The sequence below is a fragment of the Amphiura filiformis genome, chromosome 16, assembly GCF_039555335.1.
Source record: "Amphiura filiformis chromosome 16, Afil_fr2py, whole genome shotgun sequence".
In the NCBI taxonomy this organism is placed as follows: domain Eukaryota; kingdom Metazoa; phylum Echinodermata; class Ophiuroidea; order Amphilepidida; family Amphiuridae; genus Amphiura; species Amphiura filiformis.
This window is the reverse complement of record NC_092643.1, coordinates 49,411,533-49,434,853: the sequence shown is the minus strand read 5'-3', so window position 1 is coordinate 49,434,853 and position 23,321 is coordinate 49,411,533. Positions and strand designations below refer to the sequence as shown.

General features: G+C 37.3%; 1 protein-coding gene across 1 annotated transcript in view; it reads left to right on the top strand.

Annotated features, from left to right (window-relative positions):
• Positions 1-23,321, top strand: part of LOC140136130 (C-Maf-inducing protein-like) — a 168,126-nt gene that overhangs the window by 7,563 nt on the left and 137,242 nt on the right. Inside the window, exon 2 of the mRNA XM_072157835.1 lies at positions 17,250-17,378. Coding sequence (XP_072013936.1) covers positions 17,250-17,378 — 129 coding nt within the window. The remainder of the gene's footprint in view (positions 1-17,249; positions 17,379-23,321) is intronic.

Genomic DNA, 23,321 nt, shown 5'->3' with positions numbered 1-23,321 from the left:
TTTATTTTCTCACCAGGATTAAGATGTTTTGTCTGGGTAGCATGTGACGTTGGGGTTTACTATTGTGACATACACACGTAATAGGTGCCGCTGATGTGTGCGTGTGTGTGGGCGTACTGATCACATTGATTGGGAAATCTTGGCAATGGTTTGAAGTGATACTCTGAGAGTACTGTAAAAGTGGAAATTTTCACGGTACATTAATTTTTGGGCTTTTCATGTGTAACACAGCTACTGCAAAAATAACAAGTACCGTCGGATCCGTAGCGGTCGCTGCGGGACAAGGAATTCAATTTTGCAGTGTTGGTGTCTTTGAAGCAGGTTCAAGTTTGACCACTATTTTGACCTGTAACCCCTCTGTGAGCTTAACCTTTGAGGGCGCTCATCTTAAAATAATGCCAGAAAGGGTATTTCTATCCACACTAAAAAGTAAAATCAAAATTTGAAAAATTGTGTTCGGAAACCAATTTTGGACACTGTTGATGTCCAAACGATTTTCGGAAAAAAAGCGTCATGACATCAAAAGTGTTCGGAAACCGATTTCAGACACTTTTGATTTCCAAACAATTTTCGGGAAAAAGCGCCTTGACATCGAAAGTGTTCGGACACCGATTCCGGACACTTTTGATGTCCAAACGATTTTCGGGAAAAAAGCGTCTTGACATCAAAAGTGTTCGGAAACCAATTTCGGACACTTTTGATGTCCAAAACGATTTTCGGGGAAAAAGCGCCTTGACATCAAAAGTGTTCGAAACCGATTTCGGACACTTTTGATGTCCAAACGATTTTCGGGGACAAGCATCTTGACATCAAAAGTGTTCGGAAACCGATTTCGGACACTTTTGATGCCCAAACGATTTTCGGGAAGAAAGCGCCTTGACATCAAAAGTGTTCGAAACCGATTTTGGACACTTTTGATGCCCAAACGATTTTCGGGGACAAAGCGTCTTGACATCAAAAGTGGTCGGAAACCGATTTCGGACACTTTTGATGCCCAAACGATTTTCGGGGACAAAGCGTCTTGACATCAAAAGTGTTCGAAACCGATTTCGGACACTTTTGATGTCCAAACGATTTTCGGGACAAAGCGCCTTGACATCAAAAGTGTTCGACACCGATTTCGGACACTTTTGATGTCCAAACGATTTTCGGGAATTCGGGAAAAAATGACATCAAGAGTGTTCGACACCGATTTCGGACACTTTTGATGCCCAAACGATTTTCAGGGAATTGAAAAAAAAAAATTGGAAAAAAAAAAATTCGGAAAAAAAAAAAAATCGAAAAAAAAAAAAAAATTCGGAAAAAAAAAAATTTAAAAACAAAAAATTCAATTTCCATTAATTCTATTAAAAAAAAATCCCAATTTCCCTTAATTCTCTTCAATTTCCCTTAACTTCCTCAATTTCCCTCATTTTCCCAAATTTGGACGAAACTCTTTTTCCAGTATGGGGCGGTATAGGCCATCCCCCTCACCAAGTATCATAGCCATGCGACAAACAATGTAGACGTAACAGCATTTTTTAGCGTTTGTTACTAACGGACTAACGGACGGACGGACTAACGGACTAACAGACGGAGAGACATGGTGACTTATAGAGCTGCTACCCGCAGCTAAAAACACACGAATATGTTCTTTTAATGTATAGGTCTATGTAAGAAAACTCAAAATCGCAAAATTAAAAACAAGCAATGTAGTTCAAAATCAGCAAAGTGCGAAAAATTACATGCGCGAAAATGACCACTTTTACAGTAGTTGAAGAAACTGAATTGTCATACTAATTGCATGCGCACCATCAGGTCATAATATTTGATGTCAAAACCTACTGAAAATGAGACATGGACATAAATGGTCTTATCCTAATGTCATATTCGAATTTTCCATTTTGTGGGAGTATATGTAGCTCAGATTCTGTTCCCAAATTAACTCCCTGAGCACTACCTGCCGATCTAACATTGCCTCCTATTGGTCAATTACATGATATCTTCATTTTAATCACCAATCAGAATGGAGCTTTGCAAATAATTCACCCCAATTTTTGCATGGTAAAATTATTCTAACAATGTTGCTGATTGGTTGCTGATAATGAAAACTTCTTTTTGACCAATCGGCAGGTAGTTCTCATGGGGTTAAGGGTATTCGTGAGTCTTTTTTATTTTTTATTTATGAGTCTTTGTACCCGATGTGCTCAAAAGGTCATTGTGTTTACTGTGTGGCTATCGATGTGCTGCAAAGTTGTAATGTAGAACATCCTAGTGAGAATTCTACTTTAAGGCTCAAATAACAAAAACAAGTTTGTTTACCACATTTCGTCATTTTATTTGAGAAATCCAGAAAAAATGAAAACCAAATTTCAAAAGATTTTTTTCTTGTGCATTTTATTTTACAAGCAATAGCAAAATTAATCATTCCTATGAAATGAAAATCAATCTAAAAAACTTATCATTTTCAAATCTACTCTGCACTGATTTGACATTTGATATGTGTGATTTGAGGCACGTTACCTTGAAAATACAGCTTTTTGAAATTTGCATTTTAGCAAAAAAGAATAAATACATTTTGCATTGTGCTTTTTTCCAAAAAGCAAAAAACAAGAATTGCTTTTACATGTAGGTTGGTTTTTTTTTTCAATTTCCTTTTTGCTTATTACATCAATAACATCATGCGCAGAAGGTGTATCAAAACATGTATGTCTTCTCAATTTCCCAGGGCTCAATTTATTATGCAGTTTCTGTTGAATCAAGCCACTTCGGTGGAAAGTCTGTCAACTTAAGTTTACATGTAATTTGTAGCGTGCTAATGCAAGATTTCTGGAAATCAGACTCAACTTTGATTTATTCATTGGATTTTTGTCGAGTTAAAGGCTTATTATTTGCATATTTGGGTCAAAACTATTAGTAATCCAATTTACCATTAATACAGGTTGATCAGATCATCAACCTCATCCCCAGTTTTCTACATCTTTTTTGAAATATTAGGGGTTAGGGCTGATGTATTGTTTGGATTCTCTAAGCCAAAATGTGTCTAAAATGAAGTCTTCATAGTAATCTCTGTGGGTAAAACTTAACCCACTTTATTTTCACATAATGATATTTGTAGGTTAATCTATCCCTACACCATAACATTTGTGGGTTAACCCTAACACTATCTGATGGGTTTTTTACGCCTCCACTGCAAGGCATACTGTTTTTGCACTGTCTGCCCTTCGTCCTTCCATACCTCCGGATGCTGTATCTCAGGAATGGATGGGTGGATTGACTTCAGATTTTCATGATAGCTGGGTCATGGTCAGAAACTCTGGCTACTTTTTTAGGTGGTGTTCAAGGTCATAAACTGAGGTCAGACGATCACTGACCGGTAGCCACTGGGGGTTTCGGTGGCCCGGTCAGCAATTCTGTGGTTATATATATGACTTAAGGTGATTGTGTCATGGCATCATATGGGATGCATGCATGTGCACTGGTTTTCTGTGTTAGATTTGGCAATATTTATTAGAGTTAACCATTTTATCAGCACTTATTGTGGATTAACCTGAACCCACTTAACCCCCTGAGCACAACCTGCCAATCTAACATTGCCTCTGATTGGTCAATTACATGATATCTTCACTTTAATCACCAATCAGAATGGAGCTTTGCAAACAGGCCTCGAAATAAGCCAGAATTTCTGAGGGCCATTTGGGCCCTTGATCTTAAATGTTTGAGGGCCCTCACAAATTTTTGTGGGCCCAAATTTGGGCCATTGGTTTAAAACCTATGAACCCCACAAAAAGTGAGCAAATTGCCACAAATTTTGCGGGCCATTTGGGCCCGCCGGATGTGTCTTTTGTGGGCCCTCACTGATTTTCTGAGGCCGAGGGCCCTTGTGCCCTCCTTATTTCGAGCCCTGTTTGCAAATAATTCACCCCAAGTTTTTTGTGTGGTGAAATTATTCTTACAATGTTGCTGATTGGTCCAATTGATAATGAAAACTTCTTTTTGACCAATCGGCAGGTAGTTCTCATGGGGTTAAGGGTATTCGTGAGTCTTTTTTTGTTTTTTTATTTATGAGCCTTTGTACCCGATGTGCTCAAAAGGTCATCATGTTTACTGTGTGGCTATCGATGTGCTGCTAAGTTGTAATAACATGCTTGTGAGAATTCTACTTTAAGGCTCAAATAACAAAAACAAGTTTGTTTACCACATTTTGTCATTTTACAGTGTGGGCCAAAAACAACTTTACCCAATTTCAGAGGGTGGTTGCTCAAATGGTAGAAGAGCTATTCATGATATTGTTACATATTCTAAATGTATATTTTTCTAAAAGTATGTGATGAAGAAATGAAAGCAAAAGAAGCTAAATTAACAAAATGGTGCTAGTTTTACGTCCGAGGGTCAAAAATCACTTTGTCCACACGTAATTCAATGGGATGTGTCCGATTGCTAAGAGTAAGGCATACATATGTGTTAGGCATACATGTAATTGTTAAACACGTTTGGCTTGTCTTTGAAAATTGATGATTGTGAAAGAAATACAATCGATTTTAATCCCCATTTACTTGTCCTATACTCGAACTTCACTCCTGTCATTGACCAACAATTAGCATAAAAATTACACAATTACAAAGGTTTCATCGCAATTTTTGAATTTTAAATGGGCTTTCGTGCATTTTGTGACTGCATGGCTTATTTCTAAATAGGTTTGCAAGGTGTCTGATAAGGCAATTCACAAAACAAGAGAGGACTTTTATGGCAGAGGTATACTTAAGAACAGAAAGCTTTTTGGAAGTGCAGCGTCAATTTCGGATTCGTTTCCGAACGTAGGAGTCCCGCCGAAACCTACCATCTACATACGAACAACTTTCACAACCTCGGAAGTGTGATGAATACTGATGCAAAGCATGGGGCAGATGTCCAAGAACTGGCCGTTCACAAGAACTGACCGTTCAGCTGCAAATATTGCAGCGGTTCAAAGGGAACTTGCATGCAGCTAACCCCAGAGTCAGTTGTCGACGCAACAATTACAACATACCACAAATGCATTAAGTGCAATAACTTCAAACTTTCTTGTAGATAACATTTCGTAATTACAAGAATTGAGGTCTGAGGTTACAATTGCTCTGCGCATATTTGAAGAGAATTGTTTTTATATTTTTGCTACACATCATGACGAAATATCGTAGCTTGATATTAAAATGGTTTATGTTTGATGTTATATAAAATTGCTGAACAAATGTGTGCGTATACTGAGTGGTTCTCGTACTCTTTCGAACTCGCTATTGCAAGTGATGCGACGCGACAGCTAGTAAGCCTTCGCGTGGACAAAGTTCATTTTGACCCTTTAATTTAAAACTAGCATTACGTTTTGAATTTAATATATTTTTGATAGTTTTTTCCCAAATACTCTTAAGAAGATGTTCTTTACGAATATGTGAAAACAATTTGAAGCAGACTTTTCAATTTTGAGATATGAACCTTTTAAATTGGGTAAAGTTGTTTTTGGCCCACACTGTATTTGAGAAATCCAGAAAAAATGAAAACCAAATTTTTCAAAAGATTTTTTTCTTGTGCATTTTGTTTTACAAGCAATGTAAAAATCAATCATTCCTATGAAATGACAATCAATCTAAAAAACTTATCATTTTCAAATCTACTCTGCACTGATTTGACATTTGATAATTGTGATTTGAGGCACGTTGCCTTAAATCGTGACCTTGAAAATGCAGCTTTTTTTAAATTTGCATTTTAGCAAAAAAGAATTTACATCTTGCATTGCATTTTTTTTTCAATAAAGCAAAAACAAGAATTGCTTTTAGGTTTGTTTTTTTCAATTTCCTTTTTGCTTATTGCATCAATAACATCATGCGCAGAAGGTGTATCAAAACATGTATGTCTTCTCAATTTCCCAGGGCTCAATTTATTATGCAGTTTCCGTCGAATCAAGCCACTTCGGTGGAAAGTCTGTCAACTTAAGTTTACATGTAATTTGTAGCGTGCTAATGCAAGATTTCTGGAAATCAGACTCAACTTTGATTTATTCATTGGATTTTTGTCGAGTTAAAGGCTTATTTGCATATTTGGGTCAAAACTATTAGTAATCCAATTTACCATTAAATACAGGTTGGGACTTGAGGAGGAGGATCAGTTCATCAACCTCATCCTCAGTTTTCTACATCTTTAGTGAAATATTAGGGGTTAGGGCTGATGTATTGTTTGGATTCTGTAAGCCAAAATGTGTCTTCATCGTAACCTCTGTGGGTAAAACTTAACCCACTTTATTTTCACATAGTGATATTTGTAGGTTAGTCTATCCCTACACCATAACATTTGTGGGTTAACCCTAACACTATCTGATGGGTTTTTTACGCCTCCACCGTGAGGCATACTGTTTTTGCACTGTCTGTCCTTCGTCCTTCCGTTCCTCCGGATGCTGTATCTCAGGAATGGATAGATGGATTGACTTCACATTTTCAGGATAGCTGGGTCATGATCAGAAACTCTGGCTACTTTTTTAGGTGGTGTTCAAGGTCATAAACTGAGGACAGATGATCACTGACCGGTAGCCACTGGGGGTTTCGGTGGCCCGGTCAGCAATTCTGTGGTTATATATATGACTTAAGGTGATTGTGTCATGGCATCATATGGGATGCATGCATGTGCACTGGTTTTCTGTGTTAGATTTGGCAGTATTTATTAGAGTTAACCATTTTATCAGCACAATTGTGGATTAACCTTAACCCACTTAACCCCCTGAGCACTACCTGCCAATCTAACATTGCCTCTGATTGGTCAATTACATGATATCTTCACTTTAATCACCAATCAGAATGGAGCTTTGCAAATAATTCACCCCAAGTTTTTTACGTGGTGAAATTATTCTAACAATGTTGATAATGAAAATTTCTTTTTGCCCAATCGGCAGGTAGTTCTCATGGGTTAATCAGCACACAGCAATCATGGCAATGGGGTGATGGTAGGGGGAGGATGGAGGTCATTCAACCAGTTTGAAACTAGATGATGAAATTGGACCATAATCCTTAAAAACTTGATGGTATTCCAGACAGAAATGGATGGGTAAAATAAATCAATAAAATGTAATATTTTCGCCAGGAACCGACCATACTATTCGAGCTGCGAGGAACCGTAACCAAACAATTATTTTTCATGGGCTTACTTCAAATCGTACTCCATCTATTTAATATTATACTATAAAAACAGCTGGTAACAGAGATGTTGTGGGGGCATACATAGGACTAGATACTGTTTAATTTTTGTTCATTCAATTATTTGATGTGACATTAGGATACTTTACTTCCCTGCTTGGTACATGTATAATATATCCGAGTGTAAGTCTGTCTCTATACACCTACACATGTGTCATGAATCTTCATAAAAAAACAAGAAACTCGATCTAGATTTTCGTAATATAAGCGATTTCAAAGACAAATTAATTACCTCTGAAAGATGATCATGTTAAGAATATGGTCGCTGTGCCGTTGAGATTCCCTAATTGACGTAATACCAAGTATAGTGTTACAAAATTAATGGTGTTGTGTAATCCAGGGACAAGACTCGACTGGGTCATATATTACAGGTATCGTGCAAGATTTGCAAGAGTTTTAAATTTTTTATTTTGTTGCGGTAAACATTCATGCATGATATGGTTAAAGGTACTAGTCATGATCTGGTTAATATTGCATTTTTCAATTAGTCTTTTATGGGTGAATTCCATCAATTTGAGCTTGATTAGATTCAACTAGGGTTTATAATTATATTTTCAGCTGCATGACATACTGTATATTATCCCCGAATAGTCTACATCAATTCAGAAATTTGTGTTAGCAAAAATGTTCAGTCTTTTGAATTCTACAACTAGAATGTTGTAAGCTTTGGTCACAATAGAATGGGTTCAATTCCTGATAAAAAAGGTGTCTGGCTAAAAAGTGGGGGGTAAAAAGGGTGGGGTTTAACCCTTGACAAACAGTGATGTACTGAATCCATCATTTTCAATTTTAAAGGCTATCACCGTAAAATGTACAGTGATATCAATTCTCAAAGTACATGTAATGAGGCCTGCCAATTGATGCTGATTTTGGTCTTATATAGGCATATCCATACTTTTTTTTACAAGAATGGATATGCCTATGGAAGAAATAGTGACACTCTGCTATCACCGTAAAATGTACAGTGATATCAATTCTCAAAGTAATGAGGCCTGCCAATTGATGCTGATTTTGGTCTTATATAGGCATATCCATACTTTTTTTTACAAGAAATGAAGACACACCCAAACTTTTCAAATGAAGACACACCCAAATGAAGACACACTCAATCTTCTCAAACTTGATGAACAATGTCAATTTGCAAATTGACATTGTTCATCAAATTTGAGAAGAAAATCAGTTAGAACCACCGATAGGCACATTAAAATTAATGTCCTTAAGTCACTCTGCATACAGGAAAAAGACATACTTACAAGCGGGATCCCTGTTACAAGTTACCAGTACACATCAACTTTACATGGAAATTAGTGAAACCCCCAATTGTCTTATGTATAGCTGCACATCCATTTTTTTACCAGCAGTATACAGCATCTAATTTAATTCAAGAGGACTTTAAGAACTAGATTTGTAAAAAATACAAAACATCCACAAAATAAGAACTGTTTTTCCCATCCATGTTAGCATTTTAATTGAGAAAGCATGAGTGCACTGTGAATTGAGAATGTCATGCATACCCATGCGTTATGCCTAATTTTGAAGCTATCAGAGGATGTTTTATTCATGGATCTGCGGAGTCGTTGAAAATGTTAAACAAAGCCGACGGCAAGCTAACCAATGAAATCCTCCATATGTTGACCCAAATTGCAAGCAGGATCCACAACATGATCATCTATCAAGGCACAGTTCTTTAACCCCAATACATTTGTATATTCATTGAATGACCTCTGAAAATTTGGGTACAAAAACTCATACCCTGCAACTTGAGGTCAAATTTTGCACTATGATTGTTTAATTGAGGTTATTGAACTATGCCACTGGGATGAGGCCATTGTGGTCCATAGTGAAGGTGTCTAGGGTGCAGGGAAATGACACAGTCTCAGCGACACAACAGCTATTCATGTGTGCTCATACACATTGTTAGCAATATGATGAGCCCTGTTTAATGGGAGTACGTAGAGAGGCATTGCAATTGGAATTTAAACCGTTCTTTACTCGCAAATGCGAATATTGGTGATAAAATATTTTTTCAAAGTGCTTTAAAATTTATTTTATTGTGGGTGCAATATGCGGAAAGTGTACAATATATCTGCACAATTTTCACTGCACAATTTTCAATATACTCTGAATATGAGTTCCATATTACTCTTGAAATGTGTGTTTTTGTGAGACGGAGGCAGACAGACAGACTGACAGACACCCCGACATCCCGACAGACACACAAAAGAGGGGCAAGGGGAAAAAGCATGAACAATAAAATCAACAACAACAACACAAAAAAAAGAAAAGCAATGCTCAAACAAAGCATTAAAACACTTATTACTTTTTTGAATCAAAAGAGTCAAAAGGCTTGGAATATTAATAGATAAGTTCACTTTTAAAAGCTTTTAGTGTTATATAAGCTCTTCAGGTAGAGTGCAGAGAAGACATCTTACCCTTCCCAGAATCCTTTGCAATACATATTTCTCCAAATGATACTCCTATTACTTTGTACAAGTTCCCTATGTTTTCATGTTGAGAATAGACTGCCTAAACATGGTTGATAGTCAAGGAATAAACACATTTTGTAAGATCTGGATGGGCTCTATGGTTCATTGAGGTAAATTTTGTCACCATCGATTACAAATCGGTACAGAAACTTGAAATGGAAGAACTGCATTGTGGGAAGTGTAAGATATCTGCGTTGGGTAGAGTGAGTACAATATAAGATCATCCTTTATGGAAGTGTGGAGCTGTTGAATGGTGAAGATCAATACCGTACTCTAGCTATCATTTTGTCTGGGAAATTGAAATTTCAAATTAAATCGTCCAGAATTTTCCTTTTTGATTGGTTTTATATGCAGGGTTTAAAAAATGATCTTATTACTGTGATGGATTTGAGCAAAATGTGCAGTTTTTTAAAGCAGTTGCGTGGTTTGTTTTTAAATTTCCATATTCAATACTAAATCCTAGGGTCAGAAAGTATATTCACTAGCTGTTAAGTTCACAGTTTACTATTTGTGATAATTGGTTATGAAAAAATTTAAACATGTGTTTTCCAAAAATTAGAATGCATAGCTTGAAATAAGTCTTGTACAAGTCTTTGTGCTTGATTGGTATTAGCATACAAAAACAAAACACACATTTTTTGGCCCTTATTTCCAAAAATTTACCAAATATTTTTAAAATCTGAAAAGATTTGACTTCCAGTGCCAGTTAGAACTAAATAATTGATTAGGATTTAGCTGTGTTTCATTTGACAAAACAGGATATTTTTTTATCCAAAAAAATTAATGCTGTATTTTTTTAGTGGCGTATGTCACATATATTTACGACATAGTGGCGTGGCGTATGTCACTGATACACTATGTCATGCATAACATGGGAAATGCTGTACACTTTTCCCCCATTGAGTGAGATACGCCTAATTAGTGATAATAATTAGTGATAATATCTAATTAATTAATGACATGCTTGTCTTGAAAGTTTGTCAGAATGTTGAGCTTAATACATAGATTATGAAACTTAACTTATCTCATTTTGTCAAAAATGGCTGATATGCCGGTATGTCATCCGAGCAACAAATGGTGAATACCAACAAATTTTGGGTTTAACATCTTATCATTTGAAAATTCTTGGCATTTTCGAGCAATCCTCTCAAAAATATTCCAGACTTTTAATTTTTTTATTTTAGGATCTTTGCTAAAAATAAAAACATTCCCAAAATGTTCGCAAATACGCACGTAATCATAGACACTTACTCAATAAACAATTGAAAATCAGTCAATTGCATGATGAAAACCGCAGTGTTTTTGTCACTATCCCGATAATGGAGCCATAAATAAGGCATGGGAGAGAAGCCGTGTTCAGACGGTTGAATAATCCTCGAGGATCGGCATGCTCAAGAATTACAACCGGAAGCTAAATCATAATGGGGTTGGATCCAGTCCCTGCATTCAGAGACGCTAAAAGTGTATGAACTAATGGGAATTAACAAGACAGAGAAGTATGTTATAGGCTAAGCTTTGAAGGCGACAAGTTCATAAAAAATTAGATAATTGGAATTGGTAGATAATTAATTTGGTATATGAAAATTGAAATAGTATCAAATGTAAGAGATGTAGGCTATGATCTAAGAATAGATAATTTAAAAAAAACAGCAGTCGTACATTGAGTAGGTCACAGGTCAAGCTCAGTGCTCGAGAATCTCAAAATGAATCGTTCACACGGCAGTAGAGCTCGAGCATCACTCGGGGAACTTGTGAAATCCCCTAAATTTCTAGGGGATAATTTGGGGATAAATTTGGGGAAAAACTCAAGGACTGGAATCCTCGAAAGCGTTCAGACGGCAGATTTCCCCGAGTCTGCTCGAGAACCGCAGTGCTCAAGCATATAGCCCTCCGTGTGGACAGGACTAGAGATAAAAAAGGAGGAAGATGCAAATTGATTGTGTAATATCTATTGGACAGGCAAGTTGTGACGTCAGGACGGGATGACTGGTTAGTGTTATGTTTCTGGTTTATGGGGCTAGGCATTGAGGACAGGCTTTTCATACTATTCTACTATAAACATATTACTGGGAAGTATCAATCAGGACAAATCTCATCTCTCAAGTCTAATTGTTGATCTGTATACATTATGGACCACAATGGCCTCATCCCAGCGGCATAGTCCAAGAACCTCAATTACATAATCATAGTGCAAAATTTGACCTCAAGTTGGCGAGTATTTGTACCCAAATTTTCAAAGGTCATTCAATGAATGTACAAATGTATTGGGGTTAATGAATTGCACCCTGATAGATGAGCATGTGGAGGGAGTGTAACCAAACTGGCTGCGTAGGAGACCAACTCTGAGGCCGCATTCGCCGTCTTAATCCAAATAGTGCGAGATATTTCGAGTGATAGAGGTGAAGTTTATGATATTGTTTCTTTGCAAATTCCCAATGTTTTTTGCGTCCAAATGTATTGGGAACTTTCATAATGATTGCATGCTATCATTTTGGAAGAAAAAAAGAAAAATCTAAAGATTTAAAAAGATCGTACATTTTAAAAGGCTTTAAGGTTAAATACAATTGATTTTCAAGGCTTGATTCCAGAGGGGCGTAAGTTGATAATGGAAACAGCCATGCAGAAAAGAATGAACTCACGCGTACAATAGTGTATCAATCTGAACTAGGGCCACGGACAAACCGCGGCTCGTGAGTCATCCTATATGTTGCAGGGATAGGGAGGGGGCGACCATGATATGACCATATGGGCTGATAGGGGGGTTGATTGTGGGCAGTCGTTTTCGGCAATTTTCCTTTGGATTTTCTACATTTTCAATTTTTAAAAGTATCCTGGATGATATCTGTCGTGAAATAAATCAATGCTTCTATAGGCTATAATAGGCCTATTAGTAGGCCTATTTATATTATGCAATATATAGGCCTACAACAATAACTACAACAACAATAACAAAACCAACAACCAATATTTTGTTAACTTTGTAAAAATATATTCATAGGCCCGGCGCCTATTAGACTAGTAGGCCTAAAGCCTAAAAATTCCTGAATTATATAATGAAAAAAAGGGCAAAAACAATCAATCGCTGCAGTCAGAAAGAAAGAAGCGAACAAGAAAAAAGAAAAAAAAGTGAGAGAAAAATAAAATAAAATAAATGGAATGGACCTCATAGGGACTCGAACACGTACCAAAGTTTTCCAGCTCAAAACTATGGTATTATATAGTAGAACGTGGGTCCGGCGCGCTAACCGATTGCGCCACTGAGGGACACATTAAATTGATTGATCTCAAACTGACTATTATGGAATAGTTCATAACAGGCTCTTATGATAAACAAGGTCATCACCGCTGTAAATGTCGGAGGTATCGATGGCGAAAAACCTCGTTTTTTGAAAAAGTAGCTTAAATTTGGAGTGAAATTCAAATGGTAAAGTAAGCGACAGACATTTGAGAAATAATGTAGGCAGTTATAAATCAAAATTAACGTTCCACAATCCAGATATCGATAATGTAACATAACAGTGTTTTGTGGTACAAGATTCTCGAAAATTGTTCCCCAAAACGGGCTAATAAAATTTAATCGGTACTGTATTTGGTTCTTCCCCATGGCAACATTATTTCTTTGGTCGATTTGTAGTACAATACAAAAAAAGAGAAAATAATCACTCGGCGTGGTTTTATACGGAGAGAACATTTGAAAAAAACTGCATGGAACGTGTTTTTGATCTTGTGAACATGGTGCGTAAAAATAATTTAAACGAAGGATTTTCAAACGGATTCTAAAAATTTGTATAAAAACACAAAAATAATGTAAAGATACATCCATGCACCAACTTTTGACTCACTGCGATATTTTATTGCTGAGAAAACGCGGTTTTAGAGAACAACTTTATACGTCTTTTATACGTTTTTTTATACGTTTCTTCGTGTAACCTTAACCTAATGGACACTACTGGTCATCTAACAGCATTTCTGATTTGTTGATGACTTGAAATGCTCATTTCAGTTGCCAATTATGACTAGGCTTTAAACTATTTATGTTCAAACTTGCATTTGCAAATGATGTCATTAATACCCTCCTTGATTGGTTCAAAATTGACCACAATATTCATTTCGTACAATAGGCAGGTATATAATATAATGTAGTTCTCATAGGGTTAAACATATACTCTTGTGACATTTGCTACAGATAACAAGTCTAGAATTGTGTAAAATGCCAGGTAACTCTAGTTTGTACAAAGATAATTGAACTCAAGACTTGGATTCGGAATCAGATTGTTTTGATGATTTTACTCCATGTAACATCATTAAAATCTGAAGTTATCAGACCACTATTAGTAATACATGTACATAGGTAAAATTCTTTATGTAAATAAGATGTGGATTAAAGGTACACCCTGTCAGTCCGAAGCCATGTCAGTCCGAACCACCGCTAGTCCGAATTTTAAGCTTACCTAACGCCAACCCTAAACCTAACCCTAACCCTAAAAATTCAGACTAGCGGTGGTTCAGACTGACAGTGTTTCGGACTGACGGTCGCCTCCCCCAGCCCTGCCCTATAGGATGACTCACAAGCTACGCTAGGTTTGAGGTAAATAATATGAACTGCAGGTTTCATAGGTTCATGTATGCATGTGGATATATACTAATTTGTAGACTGAAAGTTGACGAAACACACATAATGATGCACTCCTGTGAAATATATAACATCAAATAAAACAAACGAAGACGGGAAACAGTTGTACATTAGCAGCAAATTTTCGGTACTAGGCGTACCTTCTTCAGGCTTTATTATAAAATGACACAAAAAAACAATCTAAAAACAAGCAAGAAAATTAATGCGTAACACGTAAAAAAACAAGCCCCTGGAATGAAGCCTTAAAAAAATCCATGTAGTACGTAACTTTTAAGAAACCATTTTAATTAAATTAGACTTCTTGGAACGGTAAGGAATTATAATGGACAATAGAATCCCTAATTTACAACAGCTAATTATCAAAGTTAAAATTAGGTGTCGTTAATTTGCAGGGTTGCCAAAGCTGAAATTTGGTAGCCCAATTGGGCAACTTTTGATTTACACCCTAAAAAGGTGTAGGAAAATGTTAGGAACAGGTTCAAATATTTATAATGCAAAATTTCATTCTCGCTGCACTTGCATTTATGATAGCACAATGTAAGGTTTTAAATTCGAGTTCCCCAAAACCTTGCATGTGTAAAGGGGGATTAAAGATTTTTGGCATGTCAAAAGAGGGGCAAAGTGTTTTTGGCACAGCCAAAGGGGGGGGGGCAAGCAATTTTTGGCAGACCATTTTGAGAATTCACCACCCCAGGGGTACACATAATTGCACAACCCCAAAGAAAACATTTGGGTGACTTTTTAACTTTGGCTCCCACACGTTTGGGAATTTTCTGTCCATAGGAACCAATGGTTAAGAAAAAAATTGGGTGACTTTTCATTATTTGACCCACAATTTTAGATGAAATTGTTGACAACCCTGATAAATAGGAGGATAATTAGTATAATTGGTACATAAAAAACAGGATGTTACATATGTTGCCTTGCTCTTTGTTTCAGTGTTATTGAAAATTAACTGGATATAGAAAATTAATTTTCAATTTATCTTTCCAAAACATGGGAAAATTCTGGAAGTATCTCTACAGTTTGTCCACTTTGAAGTACAAAGTACGTACGAAGTAAATTATGCAGGTTTTGGTGCGCCAAATGCATGAGCGTCTCAATACACGACACACGATACGCCAACACAAAATTTGCATTCCATACTTCGTACTTCGTACAAACTGTAGAGGGCAGTGTTTGAACTCTGGTACATGCAAGGTCCCATGTTCAATCTCTGACAGGGAGCTACTTCTTGGGTGTAAATATTGTCCATTTCTGTAAATCCCAAAATCCTTGCGGTTAGACCCGAGATGTTAATATCATGTCCTCATTTGACATCACACATCTAAATAATATTACTGCACATTGCAAGTCAGCGTGACGTCAAATGACGACATCTCTGACAGGTCTAACTGCAAGGAATTGTGGGATTTACCAAAAAGGTCAACTGACTGGGATTTGTTTATTTTTTGGTCACATCTACATGTATTTGTTCAAAATTTGAATTTGCTCTTCCCATTTTGAGTTATCCTATGACAGTGCCCCCCTTCAGATGTACGGCAAGGTGTTAGCCAGAGATCGGCCTGTCCACCCCATCTTTTTGACAGGCAATGTCATAAGTAAGCAGGTGGAAATGTCACTAACCCATCCATAAGATGGGTTTCCTCTATTCATATAAAGTTTGGATTATATAGCGCCTTTTTCCAGATCTCGGAGAATACAAAGCGCTGTAATTTTGCTGCCATCAGCCATGGTGAATCATCACAATCAGATCACATCAACTAGGCTGGTTGCAGCCGAACCTGGCCCAAACATATCCACACTTTTAGATTGTAACATCCACCAATTAATATCTGTGCAGCTCCCCAAATTCCATTGGGTGAAGGAAGTTTTTGATAACCAAACAACTAATCACCCATTTTTTTTAAGTAGGAGGAAACCGGAGATCCCAGTGAAAACCTGTGAGAGCGAGCATGGAATCGGGATAAACCAAGTGCACATACAGTCCTTGGGCACGGCCGGGGCTTGAACCCGGGACCTCAGCGGTGAAAGGCGAGGGAACAACCACTGCGCCAACCCGCTCTCCCACATCATCTCATGAATAATATTGTATTCATGAAAATTATCAGTCTCAAAGAAGTAAGAACTGTTTGATTGGTTACAAAGAGGGTTATATCATGTATTGAGCCAATCAGAGATATGGTATTAATCTTAAATTTGTTGAGAGATCTAAAAGCTCTATTTTGATTGGTTACTCAGATGATTATATCATGTAATTAACCAAGCAGGAACACTGTAAGATAGACAGTATTGCCTGTGGAGTTAAATTTGATAAATATCAATTTTTTTTCAACAATTCTTCCTATACCTTTGTACAGCAGCCAACCGTTGTTAAACCGTGATGAATCCACACTTTTACTGTAGCGTATACGCGAACGCAGCGAGACTACGGCGTAAGCCAGCGAGAGCGCAGAAAATTAAATCACGCCTGGAACCTATGTGCGTATGCAAACTTTGCCAGTTGAATTCAGTATTTTTCAGGTAGCGGCTAAACATGCAGTTTTATTCTGTGGTTTTGTTGCTGATATTAACAGAGAAATCATCGAAGTTTTTGTAAGGCTTTAATTTAGTGACAATGATTAACTGACATTTCCTCGTGAAATAATCGTGAATTATACGATCTTTAGCTTCTTTTCGTTGTTGAAAGGGATTCAATCACGTTTCACCGTTGTTCATCACCGTTTAACTTTCGCGTCCGGTAGCGTCTGCGTTGCAGCAGTTTTCGCTTTGGGCAGCTAAAGCTGCCTCTGGCAAGTAAACCACGCAGACGACGCGCCGCATCGTTGTTAAACGGTGATGAACAACGGTGAAACGTGATTGAATCCCTAAGTCAACTCTGAAAAAACAATGTACTAATTTGTTTTCTTGTGTCTTTTTTTCTTTTTACAGCCCCAGGGTTACATGGAGTGTCCAGTGCCATACTGTAGCATTACAGATATCCACCCAGTGTCTCGATGGGAAGCAGGTCAAAGTTCATGTCTCCGTATAGTTCTATCAACAGGCTCTCTTTTGCTGCAGGTTGGTATGCTTGCATATACAATGTAGATGAATCCTATGAACCAAGTGATGGTCAGAATTCAATTGGCCATTACTGGGTTCTATCCGCACTGAAATGGTGTTGTGACTGCCCACTTGGGTGGATTAAAGCCGCTTTTTTTTTGCCAGCCTGCTACGATAATTCCGAAGTCATTTTTGTAATTTTGAGAACAAAATTACAAAAAATATGGTTCAAGCATGTATTTAAATATATTTATTAACCAATCTTTGCACAAGAACAAATGATACTGAGACAGGGAATAATCGGAAATAATTAGGGTGACGATGCTTAAACCATATTTTGTACTTTGTTCTCAAAATTACAATAATTGACTTGGGCAATTATCGTAGCAAGGTGACAATTTGTAGATTATAATGTGTTTTCATGTTGTTTTGGATTTAGAAACATCTCTCAGGAACACCCGTACATCCGGAGTTCCTGTATGTCCGCAACATAGATTTGTCACGTGTACGTCCTTGTCACTGGTGTATGTACACCCACATATATGCACACACACTAATGGAACCGAATGACAATGCAACTGGTTTATACTCAAAATAAATACATTTCAAAGATTTCATTTCAGAGAAATGTATCTTTGAATAGAAACATTTCAGAGATCCGACCTCGTTAACAGGGGCGTGCCCAGAAACCGACACCCTGGGGGTCTGAAGTATGAATTAAAAATTGCGAAAGGTTAAACGTCAACGCGGCATCGCCGCTGTCGCAATTAAGTTCATTTCCCCCGACTGACTGACAAAAGTGGGGGTGTGTGTGTGTGTGGGTGGAGCATGACCCTGACCCCCTTTTGCACAATGCATATGCCACTGCTTGTTGCAGTCGATGGTGGCCGACATTATTCATTATTATGTTTTCAGGGTTATTAGGAGTTAAGAAAGTTTAATAATGATAATATTGATGAAAGCTTATTTGCATGATACCATAACATATTGGATTCGTCATACAAATATCGAACTCGCCGTTGGCTCGTCCGATATTTTTACGACTCATCCGCCCGATATGTTATGGTATCATGCTCAGCCATCCAATATTATATCAATGTGGCAACAGCCAATAGCGTAAACAAAACAGACAATATGACGGTAACACTGCCTGGACGTTGGACGCAATTATTTTTCCCGAGTCAAGGTGCGTTTCTAGCTCTATTGGCCCTGTTACAGAAAAAAATGCACAAAATATATTTCCCTGTGCAATTTATACATTTTAACATGGAAATTAATAATTTGGATTCAAAATGAATTTGAAGAAAAAAATAAATTTATAGCCGGGAGTGGGAATCGATCTCGGGACGTCATGCATGGCAGGCGAAGATACAAACCGTTATACCACGAGAAGTCGAGAACGTTCGTATATGAGGGGGGACATTTTCAGTATATATCATAACATATCATGCGTTATTCATACAAAAAATTCAAAAAACAGTACTTACAATGAGGTTCACTGTTGAACCTCAATGGATTTAGACTGATAAAATAGTGCTTGATAACATACATACACTTTTGGAATTATTTGAGACATTTTCGTGTTTACGTGTAAAACCAATGACAACATCAAAATTCAGTCAATCTTGGCAGTATCATTTTTTGATTATTTCCATTTTAGTTAGGGCTCATATTGAAATACCCTACCACGTTTTCACACAGAAAGAAGGCAGGATTCCCCTCGCTAAGCGCGCTCCTCAGGAAAGCTCGGTCATAAAACGGATGGATTATATGCATCAGTGATACACCCTGCCCAGGATTTTAACAAAAGAAGGCTAGCACAGGAAAGCTGCAGGATGGCGCACACCTTCCTGTGTAAGGGAATTTCAATATGAGCCCTTAGTTCATGTGTACTTTTTTTATTTAGTTCATGTGATTTTACAAGCTGTTACTAAAAAAACAAGTACAGAAAAAACAAGCATTTCTTGACAACTAAGTGTCAGATACGACAGGTTAAAAATATTTCTGATGAAAAAGTCCGGGGAGAAAGTGTTGTTTGATATGGTCATTTAGTATAGATAGATAGCACCTGTTGTGGCATGAATCCTGTGATTATGTACTTGTGTACAGTCGTGTTCACATTTTGAGTTATACCCGGCGTAAACTTACGCTAACATTGATCAAAATTCCACAAATATTTTCCCTACTGCTACCGCGTGTCCACACCTAGCCTACTCCTAGCACTACGCCAATTAGTTCCACCAAGCATTCACTTCTGGTCGGCATAAACATTGGCTACCACTTCCGGTGTTTCTGTGACCTTCCGACTAACAAAATGTCATACTTACACCGGGTGCCAGGAGTAGCAGCGTTCACATTGTAACTTACGCCTGGCGGAGGTTACACCCAGCTTGCTACTCTTGACTTTTGTCAGGAGTAAATCGTCGGACGTAGGCCTGGTGGAACTTACGCTGACCATCGTTCACACTGCACCTACTACTGGCAGCGCCTACCGCTACTCCTAGCAACTTACGCAGATCAAGTTCCGCCGGGCGTACGTCCGACAATGTGAACACGACTTATACTAAAAGCAATCTTTGCTAGGATTTGATAATTAATTGTCCATAGAGGATCATGGTCTTCTGATGAAACCTGATGAATTCAGCAGGTGCTGAAATTGTAATGAGAAGGAAATAATAAACGGAAATAGTTCTGGAATTCTTTCACTTTGGGATTTAAGTATCGTGAACCGGGATCATGAACTATATTTGAAGAGCTTTGTTGCAAAACCCCTTAAATATCCACTTGCCCAATTTTGAGAACACATCAAAAAAAATTAGATAAGAAATAACAGGTTTTTCTCCCTATTTTCAAGAGCCATCTAACTATGATGGAGTTGAGTACCAAAGCTGAATTTTTGTTTCTAGGTAGGTCTCATAAGTATGTTTCAGGGCTGTAAATTTCAATTCATATTTCAACTGTCAACATGGTCAACCATTGGTCAGAAAGAGGGGGGGGGGGTCTCCAGCAAATTTTCACCCGAACCCAACTTCGGATACCGCCCATTCCTCCATTAATGGTTTGATTTGCTCAAACTTGCTTGTGGGCTTAGATGTGTACCTATAGACAATGTATCTATGACATTTGAGTCATATGACCACAAATTTTTGGCACCAGGGGACCCCCAAAATGACAAAATCACACTTGCGGTTAAATAAATGACCAACTTTGAGTGCTCATAACTTTAAACGGAAAGCAGATATCTGAAATTTAGAGCCAGATTCTAAAAATATGACATAAGGTTAGCTAGAATGCAACAATGCAGCTTTATATCTGTTCAGAACAAGAAGTTATAAGCTACCCAAGTTGGTAAAAATCACCAATGACACTCGCGAGTGCCAAAAAGGGGGGTTCTGGGCCAAACTTCAAAGGGCCATTTCTCAAAAACGACATGGCCTATGAGGCCAATTTTTTGTATGGGTTCATTATGGCCACAAAAGATTATTCTGATGGAATTTCATCAAAATCTGAGAGGGTCACCTGGGGACCCCTGGTTGATTTGATATGGACTTACCCAGCGGTTAGTGTGTTAAATCCCAAAACCAAATCAAACAACAAACGAATGATGGCTATCCTGATATGTACTTACTGTCCAGCATGGTTTATGAATCTTACTGCCTTTGCCAGTGCTAGTGCAAAGAATTCAAAATTCTTCCTTCATGTTAAAAAGGCAGTTTGTCTTTATCAGATAGCATTAGATTAGCTAGGTACATTGTTTATTAGCACATACATGCTTGTTCCAGAATGTCAATTTGAATTTTGATGAATTTGATGATGTTGATGAATTTTAGGGTGTTCTGGAGAGGTGAATCACTACAAGGCATTTTTCTACAGTTACATGCAGTACATGTATGTTTTCACAGTAAAATTGTATACCAAAGTGAAAATAAATATAATATTTAAGCCGGGATTTAAGCTACTGACAATCGATCTTGAGTTTCTCATCACATAATTTCTGAAAACAAGTGAGGTAACTTTTTCATTATTCATTGTTCATTATTTTTGTCACTTATGACCAAACACAAGTGTAAAACATGTTGTTATTTACCACTCACTCATTCAAAGATGGATTTTTAGCCCAAGCGAGATTTAAAAGTGTACTAAAAAGAGACTGCAAGGTCGGTAGCAAAATGGATTGTTTTTATTTAGATTTTTCCACTAAAAATGCACGGATATTCATTGTTGTCTTTTTGCAAAAATAACCAGTTTTTATTGTTATTTTTGGAAAATCACAATAATTAATTCAAGTGAGGGTCAGAGAATCAGGCCTTATTTTGAAAATAATTGCAGGAGCTCTGTGAATCACTCTCCTGAGTTTACTAAGGTGCTCAACAAGGAGCTCAATCTTTTAATATCTGTATTAAAACATAGGGATTCAAGTATAGTGAGGAGCTCAGTAAGGGCTCATATTGATATTCCTTACACAGGAAGGTGTGCGCCATCCTGCTGCTTTCCTGTGCTAGCCTTCTTTTGTTAAAATCCTGGGCAGGTGTATCACTGATGCATATAATCCGTCAGTTTTATGACCAAGCTTTCCTGAGGTGCGCGCTTAGCGAGGGGAATCCTGCCTTCTTTCTGTGTGAAAACGTGGTAGGGTATTTCAATATGAGCCCTAAATGATATTCCTGAAATGTTGTTAAGGAGAGCTGTAGGAGCCATTGAGCTCCTCAAAAACGAAGGTCTGGAAAATGAAATGAGGGCAGGTGATGGTAAACTCAAAATTGACTTTCATCAGCCTTGAAGGTTTAGCTAAGGGATGTTGAGTCTCCATTGCCCCCTCGTAATAAAGAGACCAACTGAATGGAGCTACATATCCATCAATACTGCCGTTTTCTACATTTTTCGCAATATTTGTTCACACAAAAAACACCAAATGACAATTTTAATGACTTTGAAGCCATTCCTAAAAAAATAAATTTACTCCTTTGCAGGGATCACTGAAAGCACCCATCATCTTTGTGTTCTCTGTAAACAAAAATGAAATATGGGCTAGTAGAGTGATGATGATGTGACATGAAGCATCATGGGAAATTTAACTATCACATAAATATTATTACATGGTTCCAGTGTGTTGAACACCATAACACTAGAATTACACGAAATAATCAGGTAATTGAAAAGGTTTACGTCACTCTGCATCCAGGGCAGGCTATATACCAGGTATACGAGATATACTGAGAAGGCTATTTACTAAAATGATGATATTCCGTAAAAATGTATTGCCTATGGACTATCATTTTTTATTACTGTAAAAGTGGTAATTTTTGTGTGTGTATTTTTTTGCGCTTTGCTCATTTTGATTTTTTTGCAATCTACATTGCTCTTTTTAATTTTGTGATTTTGAGGTTTTTTTACATAGACCTATACATTAAAAGAACATTTGCATGTTTTTATTTTTGCGTTAGCTGTGTTGTGCTTGAAAAGCGCGAAGATTAATATAGCGCAAAAATTTCCACATTGACAGTAACCCTCAGCTTAGGGGTTAACAGTGGTTTGCAGACCCCAAACTCTCTCCACGCGGGTGTCGATTGCAGACGACAAGTTTCAAATTTTATTTTTGAAAATGCAAAAATTTTGATATTGTAAATTTTCATGACCATATTTGGAATCAGCATGAAAAATGCATTAAAATGAGTACAAACAAGTCTGGTATTTAGTGGTTCTTAAGATATTTTGAGAAAATAACGCGGAACTTGGACTTTTTATGTTGAAGGCTATTAGACAGGTCAAAATTTGAGAATTTGTGCTTTATTAAAAGGTTGGAGGCATTTCTTGTTAAAAGTGGTTAAACAAGCTTTTTAAGATAATTCGAGGGTGCTGAATACGAAAATGCTGTTTAACCGGTTCAGTTTTGGAGTCTTAGCCCTCAAAATTCAAAAAACAAAATGGCCGCCATTTTGAACATATTTTTGATAATAACTT